At 42.7% G+C, this 21518-nt stretch overlaps 2 protein-coding genes across 3 annotated transcripts in view; one reads left to right on the forward strand and one right to left on the reverse strand.

Moving 5' to 3' along the window:
• The window catches only part of LOC106565418 (WD repeat-containing protein 5), a 33888-nt gene extending 30709 nt beyond the window's left edge, over positions 1–3179 (forward strand). Inside the window, exons 10-14 of the mRNA XM_014132533.3 lie at positions 527–602; positions 889–922; positions 1032–1106; positions 1237–1324; positions 1450–3179. Of these exons, the coding sequence (XP_013988008.1) occupies positions 527–602; positions 889–922; positions 1032–1106; positions 1237–1324; positions 1450–1550 (374 nt within the window). The 3' untranslated portion in view covers positions 1551–3179. The remainder of the gene's footprint in view (positions 1–526; positions 603–888; positions 923–1031; positions 1107–1236; positions 1325–1449) is intronic.
• Positions 3180–3800: 621 nt separating this feature from the next.
• Positions 3801–21518, reverse strand: part of LOC106565394 (retinoic acid receptor RXR-alpha-A) — a 37155-nt gene continuing 19437 nt past the window's right edge. For both annotated transcript variants that reach the window (XM_014132501.3, XM_014132482.3), the window contains exons 4-8: positions 20397–20526; positions 16658–16790; positions 13053–13144; positions 7844–7949; positions 3801–7616 (exon numbers count right to left, since the gene is read on the reverse strand). In XM_014132501.3, coding sequence (XP_013987976.2) covers positions 7469–7616; positions 7844–7949; positions 13053–13144; positions 16658–16790; positions 20397–20526 — 609 coding nt within the window. In that variant the 3' untranslated portion in view covers positions 3801–7468. The remainder of the gene's footprint in view (positions 7617–7843; positions 7950–13052; positions 13145–16657; positions 16791–20396; positions 20527–21518) is intronic.

Genomic DNA, 21518 nt, shown 5'->3' on the forward strand with positions numbered 1-21518 from the left:
AAACATTTAAAATTAGCAGTAAGCTTTAGTTGTCTTTTTGCACTGAGTCAATTCCTCACGCTGCTGTTTCCAACATCTTATCATCGACTCATTAAGACCAAGCTCCCGTGCAGCAGCTCTATTTCCTTTTCCAACAGCCAGATCAATCGCCTTCAACTTGAAAGCTGCATCATATGCATTTCTCTGTGTCTTTGCCATGATGAGGGTGACAAAATGACTACCATAATCAGAATGATGGGAAGTTTGAGAGCGCTCGATTTAATCTAAACAGTAAACAAAAAAGTTGTTTGACCTTAACCCGTTCGGCAATTTCATTGGTCTAATGAAAGCTTCATGCCGCCAAAAAACTGAGCACGTCACAGAATGTGTTTTGTTGGGGGAAAAAATTTGAAAGCGGGAAAAATCCATATATTAGCCGCGTCATTGTTTAAGCCGCGAGGTTCAAAGCCTGGGAAAAAAGTTGCGGCTTATAGTCCGGAAATTACGGTAGTATTTTTCTGTGAGTAAATTCTTTGGTCTTTTGCAGATGATGACAACCCCCCGGTGTCATTTGTGAAGTTCTCACCAAACGGCAAATACATTCTGGCTGCCACATTGGACAAGTGAGTGTTAGATTATCAGTAGAGAACTGTCACTTTCCCTCAAACTCAGTAGGATATGACATGAATACAGTACCACAGCATCTTTGTCATGCGCTCCTGCACCAGTAGAGGGCCCTATTGGACTGTCTAATACCACTAGACCAAAGAGTTTCATTTCAATGGGAAGGAAAGCTCAAGCAAATCTACAAAAAAAAGGCTTCTTCATCACTCATAAATGCTAATTAATTGTTCACCATCGTTTCTGCTGGGATGCTGTCTTCTAACTGTGATTATTATTATTATTTAGCACCCTGAAGCTTTGGGACTACAGCAAAGGAAAGGTAAGATGTGTCTAATTCATGTTGTAATTTGATCCAACCATGGTATTGTGGAATACTCTTGATTCAAATGGTTCAGTTCTCTTCAGTAAGTGTCCTCCTCTCATTCCAGTGCTTGAAAACATACACCGGCCACAAAAACGAAAAGTACTGCATATTTGCAAATTTCTCTGTCACCGGTGGAAAGGTATATTTTTTATAAAATATAATAAAAAAAATAATAAGACGACAAAAAAGGTGGATTTACGAGATGATGACTTGTATGCTTTTCCCAATAGCTTATGAAGTATCATTCTCTTATGCTCTGTATCTCTCAGTGGATTGTCTCTGGCTCGGAGGACAACATGGTGTACATCTGGAACCTGCAGACCAAGGAGATCGTACAGAAACTACAGGGCCATACAGGTAGGGGAGAGTCATGACAATAGCTTGATGGAACTGATTACTATTACTTTGAGGTGAAAAATGCTCACAAAATGTCTGTTTCGTTCTCTGCTTTTCTCTTCTCCCTCCCGCCATCTCTGTCCTAGATGTGGTGATTTCTACTGCCTGCCACCCCACAGAGAACATCATTGCGTCTGCGGCGCTAGAAAACGACAAAACCATCAAACTGTGGAGGAGCGACTGCTAAGCCCCTGGGTGTGCTTATTGTATTTTCATTTTATTGTACTTTTCATTTGACTGTTTTTAGCTGGACCCGAATGCCTTGAGGACTGAGCCTCAACTAGAAGAAGAATAGGAACGCAAGTCCAGAACATCACCACAACCACACACCTACCCTTCATCCAGAACCAGAGCAAACCCCAACTCAACCACCACAACCCTCTGCTTGGTCTTGCTTGTGCCCTTACATGCTCTACTATCTCTGCCTTACTTTTACTGTGAGCTGGATGTTTGTGTTTCATCAATTGGAATATGAGAATCACCCTTTGTGATTCATGAGGAAAATGGTCACATGGTATCTTATGCTTTACTCTCTATTGTGTAGGTGTCTTAGTATTGATACACGCTTTGTTTTTGCCAGATTGGATTGGCCTCAAGTTCTCCTATTCACCATGTAAGGTGTTTTTTCTTCAGACTAACAGACTGCTTCACTGTCTGGTGTCTGACATTTCACTTTTAACAACTGTCTCATTGAAATGCAGTAGATTAGTAGCCTGGACCCAGATCTGTTTGTGTCATGCCAAACATGTTGGTGACATGACAGCACAAACAGATCTGGGACCAGGCCAATGGATAAGTGGTAACTGTCATATTTCCAATATTTGTAATTCAACAGTCAGTATGAAGAGGAGTTGAAACAAAGCTTCTGACACGGGAGTGCTTGAGGTTCCTTTTGTTTTGTTGTATTTATTAGAAAACAATCTATTCAAAGCTCAGAATCCATTGAAGGGGTTAAATACATTTTTTGACAAATGGGTGAGTTTACTGGTGGATTTCCATAGTGTGTCGAGTTTTCTTAGACATACAATCTATTTCAACAAGGAGTTTAGTTTTGCCAGCAGTTTCTCAACCACTTCTCTACAAGTCACTCAACTAACAGTTTCTCTAGTTTGGTATCGACACAGCGAGCGCTGCCTCGTTTTGAACTCACCTCTACATTTTACTAGGTGTATTCTGATTCTGTATAATACATTGTTGGTGCTCAACTGATCCCTCTAGAATTCACAGGTGTAAACGGTGGGTTGCGAAGTATATCGACAAGAGCCTACATTGAAGGGGCTCTTGCCTGTACTGTCAGTGAATTTTACTGGTCTCAACTCAATCCTTATATTCAAAGTAATGTCAATTGTGAGGAAAGAAATTAACTCAGAGGCTGTTTTTGTTTTTCATTTTAATGATCATTTTAGAGATGCATCCAGTCCATTGCCTTGCACTGTTCTTATGTTGGTCCTGACACGGTGTCTGGCTGCCATTACGTTAACACAACCTGGTTTAGATTTCAAAGCACAGTGACCAAATGCAAGTATTTTTGTGCTCCCCATTCTGTACACATTGCTACATCAACATATGTATTAAGACGAGCAATATTTTGGCTGTCTTTCTGTATCGTTCTTGTTTAACTGTCTTGAGAGCTAGTTGTTCAATATACAACATGGACTTGTTTTACTGCTCTCCCTTCTGGGTGTTCATTGCACTGCAGTGGTATCATGGACTGCATGAAATTCTGTGTCTGCATTTAGTCAATCTGGATTTTGTGAATTTGCATTTGACAGCTATACCTTGTGAATTAATAAAGAGCATTTTTTAAGATGTTAAATGTGGCGATCAGTGGCACTTTCTAAACAAAGTCGCTAGAACTGTGTGACGACGTTAGAGCCACTGAACATACCAATTGGCATGTGTTCTGTTGATCATTAGAAAACGAGATTTCATTAGTGGAGGTGTTTCCTAGCCGAGTCCGCGTTTGGTTAATGATGTTTTACCCCCTTGAGACAGACGCGGAAGCAGAATGACTAAAATCACTCATCTGTAATAAATGTTGACTATTTTGCGAAGGATGTTTTTAGTTGAGCAGTTTTACATCGTAACGTGTAAAATGAGCAACGTGTTGTCTTATGTAAACAAAGTCGGATCTGCTGGGCAGGTCTGTCTCGATTTAAGCTATTAGATGGAGCAATCTCCGCAGCTGTTCAACCCATGTTAATAGGAAAATGGACAAAATCAAAACCCAACCTTCATTTACCCGTTGTGATGCATGGATGTTCCAAACTCCGATGAGACTCACTTTATGACCAATTATCCTATTTAAACTTGTCACTTTTTAATGACTGTTTCTGACTCGAATCGATGTCACGTAGGCTGTTTTCAGGCTTTAAATGTAATTACCTATTAGGTGGGAGGACAACACAGCACAAAGACAAAAGCAGCATCAACAACATTTACTTTTAGATTTTTTTTAATAATCTTTTTGTCTTTCCATGAAAGATAGAATATCGGAGAACAACCCACAAAGAACAGATGACGTTTTCCAACTCGTTAAAAATAGACAAAATGTAATGAGAGGACAATCTCATCTTGTATCGATAGGCCAGAAAAGGCAAAGTATAGGCGACAGTTACCAGGGTGTCACTGCAACCACTCTTCTCACTTTTTTTCTTCCCCATTTTAAATCAACATTTACACAAACAATGTATACAACAGCCCACAGGAGGAAAATGGCAGGTACAGAGTACATAAGCAAGGGATAAAATTACCTTTGTACAAAAATATATGTCAAGAAGTGGGGTTTTTTCTTGACATTTTGCTGAATTCGTCAAAGAAATCTGTGACTGTCATGAGCCCAGCGTTTCCTGATAACGTTGAACATACAAGTAGCTAAGCAATAAATTGATTTTGGAGGGCTTCATGTCTTTTGTGTGTAATAACCCGTTTTGTTGTTGTTGCTGTTTTCAGGTCCCATATAGAACAGCTGTTAGCTGGTGAGGGTTAGGGCTTTGCGCTCCTTGTATTATGCTGGTTGATTGAAGACTTTTGCTTTTAGAGAATCGAGGCCAATGTAAAAAGCACATATTTTTTGACAAACACCAAGAAACTATTGAGTATAACACTGGAATCAGGACTGGCTCAGATAGTTTGAACTGAAGTACTTGTCTCCCTGTTACTCTAAATTAACTGGAAACACGGAACGGATTTATAGATATTTATAAATATATACACATATAGACAAAATATAGCTTTATGGTATATAAAGCATTTTCCATAGCTATTCATTCTATCTAAGTAATCATTTCCGTATCAGTCCAGAGGACCCTTCTCTGTCCATTCCCTGCAGGAGTGAGCGAGCTTGCACATCTGCGTATGGCTTTAACGTACAGTATACACCTGGGGTCTCGAATCACATTAACCTGACCAAGCAGAGAATAGGAGACATCAGACACAAGTGAGCAGGTGTATATTAGGTGTACATCTAAAAAGTTGGACAAACTTGTTTGCAAATAAATGAATTAGCAAAATGCATGTGGTTATTTTTCTGAAATGTTTGTTGAGGTGCAAACAGTTTGATTTGACCTACTCATGTTCCAGAGAATGCAATTTCCAGATAATTACTTTTACTAGTGCTTAAATTGGTATCATTTGAACAATGAGCCAATTCATTTGTTTTTTTTGACAATTACAATTAGTCTCGATAAAAATACTGTTTAGACAGAATTGGCCTAAACACAAATCATCTCCTTCTCCTAAATAGTTTCAAATATAACCTAATGAAAATGCAATCACCTCACTAATATACACGAGCTAGATTTGAACTAAGGACGTGTCAATCAATCCTGCTGAGGTTATTGTTACTCATTCAATCTTTCTGCGAGAAAACACATTGAGGTTTTGACTGACCAAAGACAAAAATGAACATTGATAATGTCATGAAAAAGTGCCATTTCTGGTTAAATACTTGTACAAAATTCAAGTAATGTTGCAGTGCTGCATCTCTTCCACTAGGGGGAAGTCACAGCTCTCCCAAAGTCACCAAATTCTCTATTCTCGCTGGTCAAACCCTCTATCCATCGCAAAGCAAATGTTCTATTGAATTTCTCTGTGGCTCTCCCTAGTCTGCTATCATAATGTGGACTGCCAAACTCGCTCCTGGATATCTGATAAAGTTGATTGAAATCCAAAGCAGTCTGCTGTCCTACAGGACAGGGTTTAACCACCCCTTTATAATAACAACGAAACCCCTCTATGGACAATCTTTGGAGAAAGAAAACACTAGATGCATAGTTATGCAGCAGCTGCAGAATAGAAAGAAAAAAAGCGCAATATGGGCATATAGCAGATTTATACATAACGTTACATATTTAACATTTCAATTTGACTTAAATGAAACTGTGTTGTCCACAGAAGTGCAGGCTATGGATCCCTCTGAGGGTGAGGGGAGGCTGGGCAGCAGAGAAGTCAACAGTCTCTGTCTCTTCACCAGGCCCACATCCTCCAGTCAGAGTGGATGGATGGATGGCCTGGGCCTCAGCCTGATCTGGCTGCCCCAGAGGTGAGCTTGCAATGGAGCAGCATGAGCTCCACAATACTGAGGTTAAGTGCCAAGCAATAAGAGTACATCAAGCCATAAACATGACTGTATTGAAGCTGTGTGTGTGTGTGTGTGTGTGTGTGTGTGTGTGTGTGTGTGTGTGTGTGTGTGTGTGTGTGTGTGTGTGTGTGTGTGTGTGTGTGTGTGTGTGTGTGTGTGTGTGTGGTAATTGCAAATTGTTTTGCAAATTAATAATTAAACATATACCATCAACACTGTGTGTGTGGTTGTAATGTCCAGTACAGGTCAAAGACCTTCTAAAGCTAGGTTACACTGTGAGGAACAGCAGGCTTGGTTGTTGTGTGAAGGTCAATCATGGTGTGTTGAAATTCACAGAAGAGTGGAACAAAAGGTCTCAGAGGTGGAGGGAGACATGACAAAGACATGGCATCACTTTAGAAAGCACTTAGTTCAGATCAGAGGACACTATTTCCTTACAGTACAGTTCAGTCAAATCATCCGTCTATTTCTTCTTCATTTTGTGGTCACCTTAACTCAGACAGGAAACAGGACAAATAATTGTAGTACGAGAACATATATCTGTTTGCTTTCCTTCCTGTGGCAACCTTCCAGACCACACAGTAATGACATGTAGTATAGGGCCTATGTCCGAGTGACTCCAGATACACACTGTGCCTAACGTCAGTCCAGTACACCAGAATGAGTAGTTCCAGAGAGAAGCTTCTCTGTGCAGACAGTCACGCCACATGGAGGTCATCCAGCTCTGGTCCTAAGAGGCCACACTGCAGGCTTTCACTCCAATCAGTCTCTGAAGCTATATGATGAGCCTCTGAACACTGGACCGATGTAGCGATGTAGCATCTCTCCTCTCATGTTCACACAGTGCTAATAGAATAAGGAGATGTGGAGAAACGGCTTAGTTTGGGTTCAGAGACCTGAGTGGAGCACCGTTCATCTGCATGTTCTCACCTCTGAGTCCTTTTCTACAATACACCTCAAAACAGACCCAACCGGACCAGTCCGGATTGTATCGGACAAAGCCTTGACCGGATTGGACCAGACAAGACCGGGCCTGGCTCCTCCCCACTGCACACAGAACATTAAGTTAGTTCTAAAAGTGAGACGGCTCCAATCAGAGCCAGGGACAGCCCATGCAGCCCCGCCTCTCTTCAACAAGTCCAAAACACGATTGTCCCAATTACTACGCTGCTGTGCATCCAATGATGGAACAGTTAAAGATACACCTGCAGACAGCTACATGTTACACCTGGTCAACTCTGCTGTTGTTTCACGTTACAAAACAATGGCTTCAAACACTTATTTTCTCCTCAGTCCGTTTCATCTCCAGTCCATCGTTGTCTCTCATGAGTTATATATATATTTATATTTATATATTTGTACAATATATAAAACAGACCCATATACACTGAACTTGTTTTTTGAAACACATCAAAGACAGTAAAAAGGGAGGAGACACGTCCGTCTCTCAAGGGGGAATGGTTTGCAGGACCACTCTCGCTGTCCAGGGGGCGGGGGAAACACGGGTGACGCACCGCCTGCAGTTATGTCATTTGGTGGGGCGCCTCTAGCATCTCCATGAGGAAGGTGTCGATGGGCGTGTCCCCGATGAGCTTGAAAAAGAACAGGTGCTCCAGACACTTCAGACCAATGGAGCGCAGGGCTGGTAACCGCAGCAACAGCTTGGCAAACCTAACCCAATCAAAGACACAAAACAGTGATTAGCGTGACAGAAAATAAGACATGGATTTAGACAAGATGTTGTCTCAAATGTTGATGTACAGTAAGTCATGACAGGGTCGCCCATGACATAATTGTACATGTACAATTTATACATAAAGCACTTTCTGCCAAACACACTGACAGACGAGTGGAGGAAGAGCGAGAAAAGAGAGAAATAAAGAAAGGTGTATTCGTACCTGCCAGGCTGATCTGGGTATTTCTGTTTGCAGTAGGCCTCCAGAGAGGCGTAGACCTTCTCTCTCAAAGCCTCCACCTCGCCTGGGTTAGACAAGCCTTTAGAGTCTGAGTAGAGACACACACAGACACGCACTGCATCAGACAACTAGGCACAACAGTCACAGGATACCAGGTACGCATTTATGTACAGCCTGGCTGCCCCTGAAGGCTAAGACCTGCATGCTGTCATCAGAAGGCTTTAAGACAAATAAAATCAAATGACATGTGAGCTGCCCTACTGGTCTGGGTCTCCTATACGGTGCCTTCAGAAAGTATTCACACCCCTTAACTTTTTCCACATTATGTTGTCTTACAAACTGGGATTAAAATGCATTTAATTGTAATTTTTTGGTCAACAATCTACCAAAAAATACTCCGTAATGTCAAATTCTAACATTTGATCAAATAAAATATGAAAAATCAAACATATATCTTGATTAGATCAGTATTCACACCCCTGTCAATACATGTTAGAATCACCTTTGACAGACATTACAGCTGAGAGTATCTGAGAGTTTTACACACCTTGATAGTACAATATTTTTCCATTATTATTTTTTCAATTCTTCAAGCTCTCTCAAGTTTTTTGCTGATCAATGCTCAACACACATTTTCAAGTCTTGCCATAGATCTTTAATCTGATTTAAAGATGCACTCTCAAACTTTTGTGTAATTTTAGCCAATAGTTTTCTGAAAGTGACGCTCATGAGCCAAAAGTGGTTCACGTTTTTTTTGTGTACTACGTCATTAAATTGTGTACTACGTCATCTTAAAAATATATATATATTTGTATGATATGTTGCAAATCCAATTCGTAATATATGTTACGACATTGTTGTGCTTAAGATCCTGGAGTGCATCTTCAAATCTCTTAAGGATCCGCCCCTTTTATTCAATTTTCACCTAAAATGACATACCCAAATCTAACTGCCTGTAGCTCAGGACCTGAAGCACGGATATGCATATACTTGATACCATTTGAAAGGAATATAACACATTAGATCTGGTAAAAGATAATACAAAGAAAAAAACATGCGTTTTTTTGTACCATCATCTTTTAAATGCAAGAGAAAGGCCATAATGTGTTATTGCAGTGCATGCGCAATTTAGATGTTGGCCACTGGATGGCAGCAGTGTATGTGCAAAGTTTTAGACTGATCCAATGAACCATTGCATTTCTGTTCAAAATGTTGTATTAAGACTGCCCAAAATGTGCCTAATTGGTTTATTAATAACTTTTCAAGTTCATAACTGTGCACTCTCCTCAAACAATAGCATGGTATTATTTCACTGTAGTAGCTACTGTAAATTGGACAGCGCAGTTAGATTAACAAGAATTTAAGCTTTCTGCCAATATCAGATATGTCTATGTCCTGGGAAATGTTGTTGTTACTTACAACCTCATGCTAATCGCATTAGCCTACGTTAGCTCAACCGTCCCGTGGGGGACTCACCAATCCTGTAGAGTCAAAACTGTAACTAGGCCACTCAGGAACATTCAATGTCATCTTGGTAAGCAACTCCAGTGTATATTTGGCCTGTGTTTTAAGTTATTGTCCTGCTGAAAGGTGAATTTGTCACCCAGTGTCTGTTGGAAAGCAGACTGAACCAAGTTTTCATCTAGGATTTTGCCTGTGCTTAGCACTATTCAGTTTCTTTTTATCCTAAAAACTCCCTAGTCCTTGGCGATGACAAGCATACCCATAACATGATGCAGCCACCACCATGCTTGAAAATATGAAGAGCGGTACTCAGTGACGTGTTGTTTTGGATTTGCTTCAAACATAATGCTTTGTATTCAGGACAAAAAGTTAATGTCTGTGGCACATTTATTGCAGTGCTTACTTTAGTGTTTTTTGCAAATAGGATGCATGTTTTGGAATATTTGTATTCTGTACATGCTTCCTTCTTTTCACTCTGTCATTTATGTTAGTAATGTGGAGTAAATACAATTTTGTTGATCTAGCCTCAGTTTTCTGATATCACAGCCATTAAATTATGTTTTAAAGTCACCTTGGCCTTATGGTGAAATTCCTGAGTGGTTTCCTTCCTCTCCTGCAACTGAGTTACTATCTTTGTAGTGACTGGGTGTATTGATGCACCATCCAAAGTGTAAATAGTAAATTCACCATGCTCAAAGGGATATTCAGTGTCTGATTTTTTTTTTTTTTATTTTTTTTAATCTGTGAACTTCTTTGCAAACCATTGGAAAACCTCCCTGGTGTTTGTGGTTGAATCTGTGCTTAAAATTCACTACTTGACTGAGGGACCTTACAGATAATTGTATGTGTGGGGTACAGCGATGGGATAATCATTAAAAAATCATGTGAACCACTATTACTGCACACAGAATGAGTCCATGTGATTTGTTATGCACATTTTTACTCTTTAAATTATTTAGGCTTGCTATAACAAAGGGGTTGAATACTTATCGACTCAAGACATTTCAGCTTTTCATATTTAATTCATTTGTAAAAGATTCTAAAAACAAAACACCACTTTGAAATGATAGAGTATTGGGAGTAGATTAGTGACACTTTAATGGATTTTAAATTCAGACTGTAACACAAAAAATGTGTAAAAGGTCAAGGGGTGTGAATACTTTCTGAAGGCACTGTACATATGCATGGTAATTCTCCCCAAAACACAAGCTGGATGAGGCAACAACTGAACAGTTGAAGTCGGAAGTTTACATACACCTTAGCCAAATACATTTAAACTCAGTTTTTCCACAATCCCTGACATTTAATCCTAGTAAAAATTCCCAGTCTTAGGTCAGTTAGGATCACCACTTTATTTTAAGAACGTGAAATGTAAGCGTAGTAGAGAGAATGACTTCAGCTTTTATTTCTTTCATCACATTCTCAATGGGTCAGAAGTTTACATACACTCAATTAGTATTTGGTAGCATTGCCTTTAAATTGTTTAACTTGGGTCAAACGTTTCGGGTAGCCTTCCACAAGCTTCCCACAATAAGTTGGGTGAATTTTGACCCATTCCTCCTGACAGAGCTGGTCTAACTGAGTCAGGTTTGTAGGCCTCCTTGCTCCCACATGCTTTTTCAGTTCTGCCCACAACATTTCTATAGGATTGAGGTCAGCGCTTTGTGATGGCCACTCCAATACCTTGACTTGGTTGTCCTTAAGCTACTTTGCCACAACTTTGGAAGTATGCTTGGGGTCATTGTCCATTTGGAAGACCCATTTGCGACCAAGCTTTAACTTCCTGACTGATGTCTTGAGATGTTGCTTCAATATATGCACGTACTTTTCCTTCCTCATAATGCCAACTATTTTGTGAAGTGCACCAGTCCCTACTGCAGCAAAGAAGCCCCACAACATGATGCTGCCACCCCCGTGCTTCACGGTTGGGATGGTGTTCTTCGGCTTGCAAGCGTCCCTATTTTTCCTCCAAACATAACGATGGTCATTATGGCCAAACAGTTCTATTTTTGTTTCATCAGACCAGAGGACATTTCTCCAAAAAGTACAATCTTTGTCGCCATGTGCAGTTGCAAACTGTAGTCTGGCTTTTTATGGCGGTATTGGAGCAGTGGCTTCTTCCTTGCTGAGCGGCCTTTCAGGTTATGTTGATATAGGACTTGTTTAATTGTGGATATAGATACTTTTGTACCTGTTTCCTCCAGCATCTTCACAAGGTCCTTTGTTGTTGTTCTGGGATTGATTTACACTTTTCACACCAAAGTGCATTCACCTCTAGGAGGCAGAACGTATCTCCTTCCTGAGCAGAATGATGGCTGCGTGGTCCCATGGTGTTTATACTTGCGTACTATTGTTTGTACAGATGAATGTGGTACCTTCAGGCGTTTGGAAATTGCTCCCAAGGATGAACCAGACTTGTGGAGGTTTACAATTCTTTTTCTGCAGTCTTGGCTGATTTCTTTTGAATTTCCCATGATGTCAAGCAAAGAAGCACTGAGTTTGAAGGTAGGTCTTGAAATACATCCACAGGTACACCTCCAATTGACTCAAATTATGTAAATTAGCCTATCAGAAGCTTCTAAAGCCATGACATCATTTTCTGGAATATTCCAAGCTGTTTAAAGGCACAGTCAACTAATGGCATGTAAACTTCTGACCCACTGGAATTGTGACAAAGTGAATTATAAGTGAAATAATCTGTCTGTAAACAATTGTTGGAAAAATTACTTGTGTCATGCACAAAGTAGATGTCCTAACCGACTTGCCAAAACTATAGTTTGTTAACAAGACATTTGTGCAGTGGTTGAAAAACAAGTTTTAATGACTCCAGTCTAAGTGTATGTAAACTTCAGCTGTAGGCTATACTTCTGATTCAACATTTATTGCAACACATTTCTGGGTCTGATTGGTTACCACTGAGCAAGTGAAAAGGCCTGAATACAGCAATACTCTCATCTCAGTGTGGGAAAGGACTCAGCCTCTCTGAATCCCAGCATTCCCTCTGTTAGGCCATCTCCGTGAGCTGCTCCTAATTAGGGCAAAGTAGACTGTGATCTGTTCCAGAGCCAGGTCTGTAGCAGAGTGACTCTGGAGTACAGAGGAGCAGTCTGTCCTGGGAGAATGAGGCCCGCCGGAGCCCCTGTGGGCCGGTGGCACGCTCCCACACTGCTCTTTGTCTCCGGGGCCATGGCACAGACTCATTAAAGACAGGGAGCGCGTCTGGTGCCAGCGGGGCAGGGCTGGCACGGGCACTCAGCATGGTAATGAAGATAACCCTGGCCTGTACCATAGAGCAGAGGGCTAGCAGAGGGCTTTAGCAGAGGGCTTTAGCAGAGGGCTTTAGCAGAGGGCTTTAGCAGAGGGCTTTAGCAGAGGGCTTTAGCAGAGGGCTTTAGCAGAGGGCACTGTGGTCACTTTCGGGGTTGGGAGAAACCACGGCAGGAACAAGGGTCTGGTGGGGTGTGTGTGTGTGTGTGTGTGTGTGTGTGTGTGTGTGTGTGTGTGTGTGTGTGTGTGTGTGTGTGTGTGTGTGTGTGTGTGTGTGTGTGTGTGTGTGTGTGTGTGTGTGTGTGTGCGTGTGTGAAGGCTTCACATGTATGCAAGTTCACCGGTATCACAGGCAGTCATTGTTTGTGAGGTCAGAGTAGCGGGAACAGAGCCCTTTATTGTATTAGTATAATCTAAATAGAAGGTTCTGGATTAAAGGGGTGCTAGGAGTGTGTGATACCTGGGTTGAAGAGGACGATAGCCCGAAGGCAACCCAGCTCTGTCTTGTCCATCTGCATGTCTCTCATCTTGGACACCAGTTCTGTGAGCACTCTGGATGGAGAGAGGGAGGCACATAGACAGGCTCTTAGAGATCTGACCATCAGCCAGCAACACCTCCGTAGGTCAGCCTTCATTACACCCTCCTTTATCTACAGGTGTAACTCAATGGAAACTCAGTACAAATCAATTCACAACACGGCCCCACTGCCCTGACACACAGGGAATGTTCAACCAGAGGAAAATCGTACAGCCCTGCCTACACCACGTAATTCAAGCTGCTTAGAACATGGCTGAGAAAAGGACATCCATGAACGGCGTAGCACAAACACAATCCCAGACTGACGTGTGACATCACTAGGCGGGGCGGCGTTTCGGGAGTGTGACGCGACCGCTCGAACTCCTCACCCCTCTATGACTCCGTCACGCCCGCTCTCTATCTCTCTCTCTTCACCTCCCTCTGTCTCTCTCTCTCTCCACTTCTCTCTGTCTCTCTTTTCTCCACCTCCCTCTGTCTCTCTCTGTCTCTCTCTCTCTCTCTCCACCTCCCTCTGTCTCTCTCTCTCCACCTCCCTCTGTCTCTCTCTCCACATCCCTCTGTCTCTCTCTCTCCTCCTCCCTCTGTCTCCCTCTCTCTCCACCTCCCTCTGTCTCTCTCGCTCTCCACCTCCCTCTGTCTCTCTCTCGCTCTCCACCTCCCTCTGTCTCTCTCTCGCTCTCCACATCCCTCTGTCTCTCTCTCTCCTCCTCCCTCTGTCTCCCTCTCTCTCCACCTCCCTCTGTCTCTCTCGCTCTCCACATCCCTCTGTCTCTCTCGCTCTCCACCTCCCTCTGTCTCTCTCTCCACATCCCTGTCTCTCTCTCTCCACCTCCCTCTGTCTCCCTCTCTCTCCCCTCCCTCTGTCTCTCTCGCTCTCCACCTCCCTGTCTCTCTCTCGCTCTCCACATCCCTCTGTCTCTCTCTCTCCTCCTCCCTCTGTCTCCCTCTCTCTCCACCTCCCTCTGTCTCTCTCGCTCTCCACATCCCTCTGTCTCTCTCGCTCTCCACCTCCCTCTGTCTCTCTCTCCACATCCCTGTCTCTCTCTCTCCACCTCCCTCTGTCTCCCTCTCTCTCCACCTCCCTCTGTCTCTCTCGCTCTCCACCTCCCTGTCTCTCTCTCGCTCTCCACCTCCCTCTGTCTCTCTCGCTCTCCACCTCCCTGTCTCTCTCTCGCTCTCCACCTCCCTCTGTCTTTCTCTCTCTCTGAGACAAAAGTAAATTTCAGCTCATCCTAATTTAATTTGCCCGTTGGAACAATGAGGGTAAAAAAAAGACTTGAGTGCTTAAGTTAACCACCCTCTTCAGAGAGGGTATAGAGCTACATCATCAGTCATCTTAATGCAGAGATGTAATCCATCCTTTAGAAGTAGTGAACTGGCAGTATGCTAATCACTGAGCACAGACTCCCAGCTGGGGATAGAGGGAGAGAGAGATGGAGAAAGAGAGAGAGGGGGGAGAGAGAGAAGAGAGAGAGGGAAAGAGAGAAAGACGAGAGGAGGAGAGCAGAGGGAGAGATAATTGGGAAAGAGAGAGAGAAAAGAGAGGGAGAGAGAGTGAGAGCGAAGAGAGAGAGAGAGCGGACAGGGAGAGAGCTGTTGCCCTCAAAATAACACTTCAGTTAGCGACTCAGCACGCCAGGGGCCACAGGGTTTAGAGTTTACAATACTGACTATCTGTTGGATTGATATCGCACTGGATGGCTTGATCAGCGTCTGTGTACACTGAGAAGGAATACTTGATACTGTTCTTTTGTATTCATCTGTCAATAAAAATGTGACTGAAAAATGAACGATGCCACAATAGGCATCAAATGTGATTAACCTCTTGGGGCTAGGTGGGACGCTAGCGTGCCACCCGTGGTGCACTCCATCAACAGCAGGTGCATTTCAAGAGCGGCAAATTTGAATCCAAATAAATGTCAAAATTCAAATTTTTCAAAAATACAACTATGTTACACCATTTGAAAGATAAACATCTCCTTAATCTAACCACGTTTTACGATTTCAAAAAGGTTTTACGGCGAAAGCATAAATTTAGAGTATGTTAGGACAGTACATTTACAAGAGTTGTGTGTAATGTTTTGTCAAGTCAAAGACAGGGTCACCAAAACCATAAAACCAGCTAAAATGATACACTAACCTTTTACAATCTCCATCAGATGACACTCCTAGGACATTATGTTAGACAATGCATGCATTTTTAGTTCTATCAAGTTCATATTTATATACAAAAACAGCGTTTTACTATGGCATTGATGTTGAGGAAATCGTTTCCCTCCAATAACCGGCAGTCAAGTCAGCGTCACAAATTAAATAATTAAAATTAGAAAACATTGGTAAAATATTATATTGTCATTTAAAGAATTATAGATTTACATCTTTTGAACGCAATCAACTTGCCAGATTTAAAAATAACCTTACTGGGAAATCACACTTTGCAATAATCTGAGCACTGTGCCCAGAAAAATACGCGTTGCGATACAGACTAGACGTCATGTTGGGGAGATCTAAAATCGAAAATACTATGTAAATAATCCATTACCTTTGATTCTCTTCATCAGATGTCACTTCCAGGTATCACAGGTCCATAACGAATGTAGTTTTGTTCAAAAAAGCTCATCATTTATGTCCAAAAATCTCCGTCTCGTTAGCACATGATGTAAGCCAGCCGGACTTCTCGTCATGAACGAGGGGAAAAAATATATTTCCGTTCGTTCAAACATGTCAAACGTTGTATAGCATAAATCATTAGGGCCTTTTTTAACCAGAACATGAATAATATTCAAGGTGGACGAATGCATAGCCTTTTATAACGTATTGGAACGAGGGTACCCAACATGAAGTAGCGCGCCAGGTGTCTAATGGGACATCACCGTTCCATGGCTCTTGTTCGGTCAGATCTCCCTCCAGAAGACTCAAAACACTTTGTAAAGGCTGGTGACATCTAGTGGAAGCAATAGGAAGTGCCAAAATATTCCTAAACCCCTGTGTTTTTCAATGGGATAGGTTTAAACTCAATACAACACATCAGGTATCCACTTCCTGTCAGAAAATGTCTCAGGGTTTTGCCTGCCAAATGAGTTCTGTTATACTCACAGACACCATTCAAACAGTTTTGGAAACTTTAGAGTGTTTTCTATCCATATATAATAAGTATATGCATATTCTAGTTACTGGGTAGGATTAGTAACCAGATTAAATCGGGTACATTTTTTTTATCCAGACGTGCAAATGCTGCCCCCTAGACCCAACAGGTTAATAGAAAAGAAGGTCAATATCGGCTTCGGAATCGTCACAGCCTGCCGTGGGATTGCATGTCAAAAGAGTGTGATTTCATCAGGAACGCAGATAAATTGATTTCTTCAGAAACTCTGACTGAGGTCTCCATCTCCATTTTCACTGTTACCGGTCAGGGCCTACTCCTAATCGTGGAATCTTAGTAATAAAGAATTACATAGCAACCAACAAAAATGTATTTCACAAAGCTGATTATATCAAGGCAGCGCCAACAGGGTGATGATGACTACCTGTCAAAGATGGCTCCCACTCCAGCACTGTGGGCGCTGTTACGATGGACGTGTAGCCCTGTTGCTAGGAGGATCCCATCTTTCACTGCTATCGAACGGTGCGAGAAGGATGCGATGAGGAGCTCGTTCCACCCTGAGAGAAGAGAGAGAAGAGAGGGAAGAATAAGGAGAGATAAAGAGTGAAAACCTATTACAAAGTTCATGTCATATTCAACATTCAAAGTTGACAATTGTGTTGACAATTGAGCTGACAACAAGGCAAGAGAATTCCAACGAATCAATCTAGGCTGAATAGTCAAACCAGAAAGCTCTTTCATGCATAGGCTCTGGGTTATTAGCAACCTATCTCAGATGTGCTTTCCAGAGAGATAAGTGTTTAACAGGGTGAACTGCGCCTGCCATCCCAATAAAAGGTGACACACTTGATATGCCAAGCGAGGGTAAGACACAGAGAGCTCTGTGCCGTTTGAGTGACAGGGCTCCTTTAACTGTTCTGTCAAGCAAAACTCCACACTTCTCCCCAGAGTTGAGTTGGGAATGAGAGGGGCTGGGATGCTTTCATCTGAGAGACAGCACAACTAAACTGGTTATTTATAGAAGACCTGAGCTGAGCACTGAGAAGAGGAGACAGGACTCTCTCGGCTAGCTTCAGAACACGCTTCGTAAACAACAGGTGTAGACTAACAGTGAAGTGCTTACTTACGGGCCCTTCCCAACAATGCAGAGAGAGAGAAAATAGATAAAAAATAGAAAAGTAAAACAAGTAATAATAAAAGTAGTAATAGATACACAATGAGTAACGATAACTTATATACACAAGGGGTACCAATACCAAGTCAATGTTCAGGGGTACGAGGTAATTGAGGTACAGTTGAGTTGGAAGTTTACATACACTTAGGTTGGAGTCATTAAAACTTGTTTTTCAACCACTCCACAAATTCCTTGTTATCAAACTATAGTTTTGGCAAGTCAGTTAGGACATCTACTTTGTGCATGACACAAGTCATTTTTCCAACAATTGTTTACAAACAGATTATTTCACTTATAATTCCCTGTATCACAATTCCAGTAGGTCAGAAGTTTACATACACTAAGTTGACTGTGCCTTTAAACAGCTTGGAAAATTCCAGAAAATTATGTCATGGCTTTAGAAGCTTCTGATATGCTAATTTACATAATTTGAGTCAATTGGAGGTGTACCTGTCGATGTATTTCAAGGCCTACCTTCAAACTCAGTGCCTCTTTGCTTGACATCATGGGAAAATCAAAAGAAATCAGCCAAGACCGCAGAAAAAAAATTGTAGACCTCCACAAGTCTGGTTCATCCTTGGGAGCAATTTCCAAACACCTGAAGGTACCACGTTCATCTGTACAAACAATAGTACGCAAGTATAAACACCATGGGACCACGCAGCCGCCATACCGCTCAGGAAGGAGATGTGTTCTGTCTCCAAGAGATGAAAGTACTTTAGTGCAAATCAATCCCAGAACAACAGAAAAGGACCTTGTGAAGATGCTGGAGGAAACAGGTACAAAAGTATCCATATCCACAGTAAAACGAGTCCTATATCGACATAACCCGAAAGGCACCTCAGCAAGGAAGAAGACACTGCTCCAAAACCGCTATAAAAAAAGCCAGACTTCGGTTTGCAACTGCACATGGGGACAAAGATCGTACTTTTTGGAGAAATGTCCTCTGGTCTGATGAAACAAAAATAGAACTGTTCGGCCATAATGACCATCGTTATGTTTGGAGGAAAAATGGGGAGGCTTGCAAGCAAAAGAACACCATCCCAACCGTGAAGCACGGGGGTGGCAGCAACATGCTGTGGCAGTGCTTTGCTGCAGGAGGGACTGGTGCACTTCACAAAATAGATGGATTCATGAGACAGGACATTTATGTGGATATATTGAAGCAACATCTCAAGACATCAGTCAGGAAGTTAAAGTTTTGTCGCAAATGGGTCTTCCAAATGGACAATGACCCCAAGCATACTTCCAAAGATGTGGCAAAATGGCTTAAGGACAACAAAGTCAAGGTATTGGAGTGGCCACCACAAAGCCCTGACTTCGATCCCATAGAAAATATGTGGGCAGAACTGAAAAAGCGTGTGCGAGCAAGGAGGCCTACAAACCTGACTCAGTTACACCAGCTCTGTCAGGCGGAATGGGCCAAAATTCACCCAACTTATTGTGGGAAGCTTGTGGAAGGCTACCCGAAACATTTGACCCAAGTTAAATAATTTAAAGTCAATGCTACCAAATACTAATTGTGTGTATGTAAACTTCTGACCCACTGGGAATGTGTTTAATGAAATAAAAGCTGAAATAAATCATTCTCTTTACTATTATTCTGACATTTCACATTCTTAAAATAAAGTGGTGATCCTAACTGACCTAAGGCAGGGAATTTTTACTAGGATTAAATGTCAGGAATTGTGAAAAACTGAGTTTAAATGTATTTGGCTAAGGTGTGTGTAAACTTCAGACTTCAACTGTATATATGTACATATAACTAGGAATAAAGTGGCTGATAGTAGAACAGTAGCAGCAGTGTATGTGATGAGTCAAAAATGTTAGTTCAAAAGGGTCATTGCAGATAGTTAAATAGTTAACCAAATAGCTACCCGGACTATTTAGCAGTCTTATGACTTGGGGGTAGAAGCTGTTCAGGGTCCTGTTGGTTCCAGACTTGCTGCATTGATACCGCTTGCCGTGCGGTAGCTTAGAGTACAGTCTATGTCTTGGGTGGCCGGAGTCTTTGACAATTTTTAGGGCCTTCCTCTGACACCGCCTGGTATAGAGGTCCTGGATAGCAGGGAGCTTGGCCCTAGTTATGTACTGGGCCGTACGCACTACCCTCTGTAGCGTCTTGTGGTCGGATGCCAACCAGTTGCCATACCAAGCGGTGATGCAGTCAGTCAACATGCTTTTAATTGTGCAGCTGTAGAACATTTTGATGATCTGAGGGACCAAGACAAATCTTTTCAGAGTCCTGAGTGGGAAAAAGTGTTGTCGTGCCCTCTTCATGACTGTGTTGGTGTGTTTGGACCATGCTAGATCCTTAGTGATGTGGACACCGAGGAACTTGAAGCTCTCAACCCGCTCCACTACAGCCCCGTTGATCTGAATGGGGGCATGTGCTTGGCCCTCCATTGCCCTTGAACAGGAAGTACAGGAGGGGACTAAGCACACACCCCTGAAGAGCCCCAGTGTTTTGGGTCAGCGTGGTGGAGGTGTTGTTGCCTACCCTCACCACGTGAGGGTGTCCCGTCAGGTAGTCCAGGATCCAGTTGCAGAGGGAGGTGTGCAGTCCCAGGATCCTTCACTTAGTGATAAGCTTGGAGGGCACTATGAATGCTGAGTAGTCAATGAACAACATTCTCATGTAGGTATTCCTTTTGTCCAGGTGGGAGAGGGCAGTGTGGAGTGTTACATCATTCTCTCCATCACTATGGGTACCCAGAAGGAGAACGTTAAGAGGGGGTAGGATAGGGTTAGAGAGCTGGATGGGCTTCCTTAGAGTGAGTTTGGAAGTGAACTGTGTAATCTGAAGCGACAAGCAATCAGCAAGGGTAACATATAGGGAAAACACTGAAGACTTCCTCAAAAATGATGACCGCATACATAAAGAATATGACAGAGGATTCGTCAGGCTAATAGCCTACAAAGCCCATAATGCTGCAGTGGCCTGCCTATGGGGGATGCTGATGTGGTCTCATGGTCATGTTGAACTGACCTGCTCGTAGGAGGATGACCTGGTCGTCCAGGGGCAGCTCAGAGAAGTGGGGGATCCTCTTGGCCCACTCCACCAGCGTGAAGAGCTGCTTGTCGGCTGCTTGGCAGATGTTAGTCACCGGGTCATTGGGCTGTTGAAAGACACATGGGAAGGCTTGCTGTCACAAATACAGTTAGCACAGAAAGACTGAAAGATACATTGTGACGTGTGTGTGGTTGTGTGTGTAATCGTACTTATGCACTCTGTATGTGCATGTGCGTGCTTGCTAAGTGTATGTTTTGGTGTGGCAGCTGAGCTTCATGTGGAGCTGTCCTCTCCAGTAGATAGAGCTTTCCAGTCACAGCAGTGCACCACTGAGCTTTAGAGGAGCACCGGCTTGCTCCGCTCGCTGCTCCTCTGAGCCAAGACCCCCCACACACACACACACCCCTACACACACACACACACACATGCACATGAGCTCGCATGCACCCAAGCACATACATACACACACACACACCCTAGCCAAGTGAATGATCTCCTCTGAGGAGCGAGCAGGAAGGAAAAACAAACAGTGATTCTGTCCCAGCCCGGGGAGGAAATAACTGCAGAGAATCAGCTGTAACAAATGGCTCTCTCCAAGCAGGCAGTTCCTTCAGTACACTTCTACCGACAGAAGACTATTTTGAGTGTTCAGACAGAGAGCCAAAAGAGCTCGACCTGACACACAGTTAAGGAACAAGTGTTTGGGCGTTCAAGTGTCAATTCATTTCATTTCATGAGTGTGAGAGAATGGGTCTTAAGAAATAGTATGCTCACTCACCACTACACCAGGGTTATATTCCTGACTTCAGACAGAGTAAAGTCTGGATGAAAAAGGTAAAAATGTACAGTAAAATTGTCGAAGGCTGAAAAGGTGGCCTCTCATGTTCAAGAGAGAGGAGAATAGACAGTGTTTATGCTTTGAGTTAACATGAAAAAGAGAACTGAAGAGAGAGGAGGGACGTTAAAGCTGAGAGAGAGAGAGAGAGAGAGAGAGAGAGAGAGAGAGAGAGAGAGAGAGAGAGAGAGATGGTAGGATGGAAATGTGGATGTGAATGGACAAAGACAAAGAAACCTCAAGTGTCAGAAGCCATCAAACTG

Source organism: Salmo salar, chromosome 01, assembly GCF_965601325.2.
Source record: "Salmo salar chromosome 01, fSalSal1, whole genome shotgun sequence".
Classification (NCBI taxonomy): domain Eukaryota; kingdom Metazoa; phylum Chordata; class Actinopteri; order Salmoniformes; family Salmonidae; genus Salmo; species Salmo salar.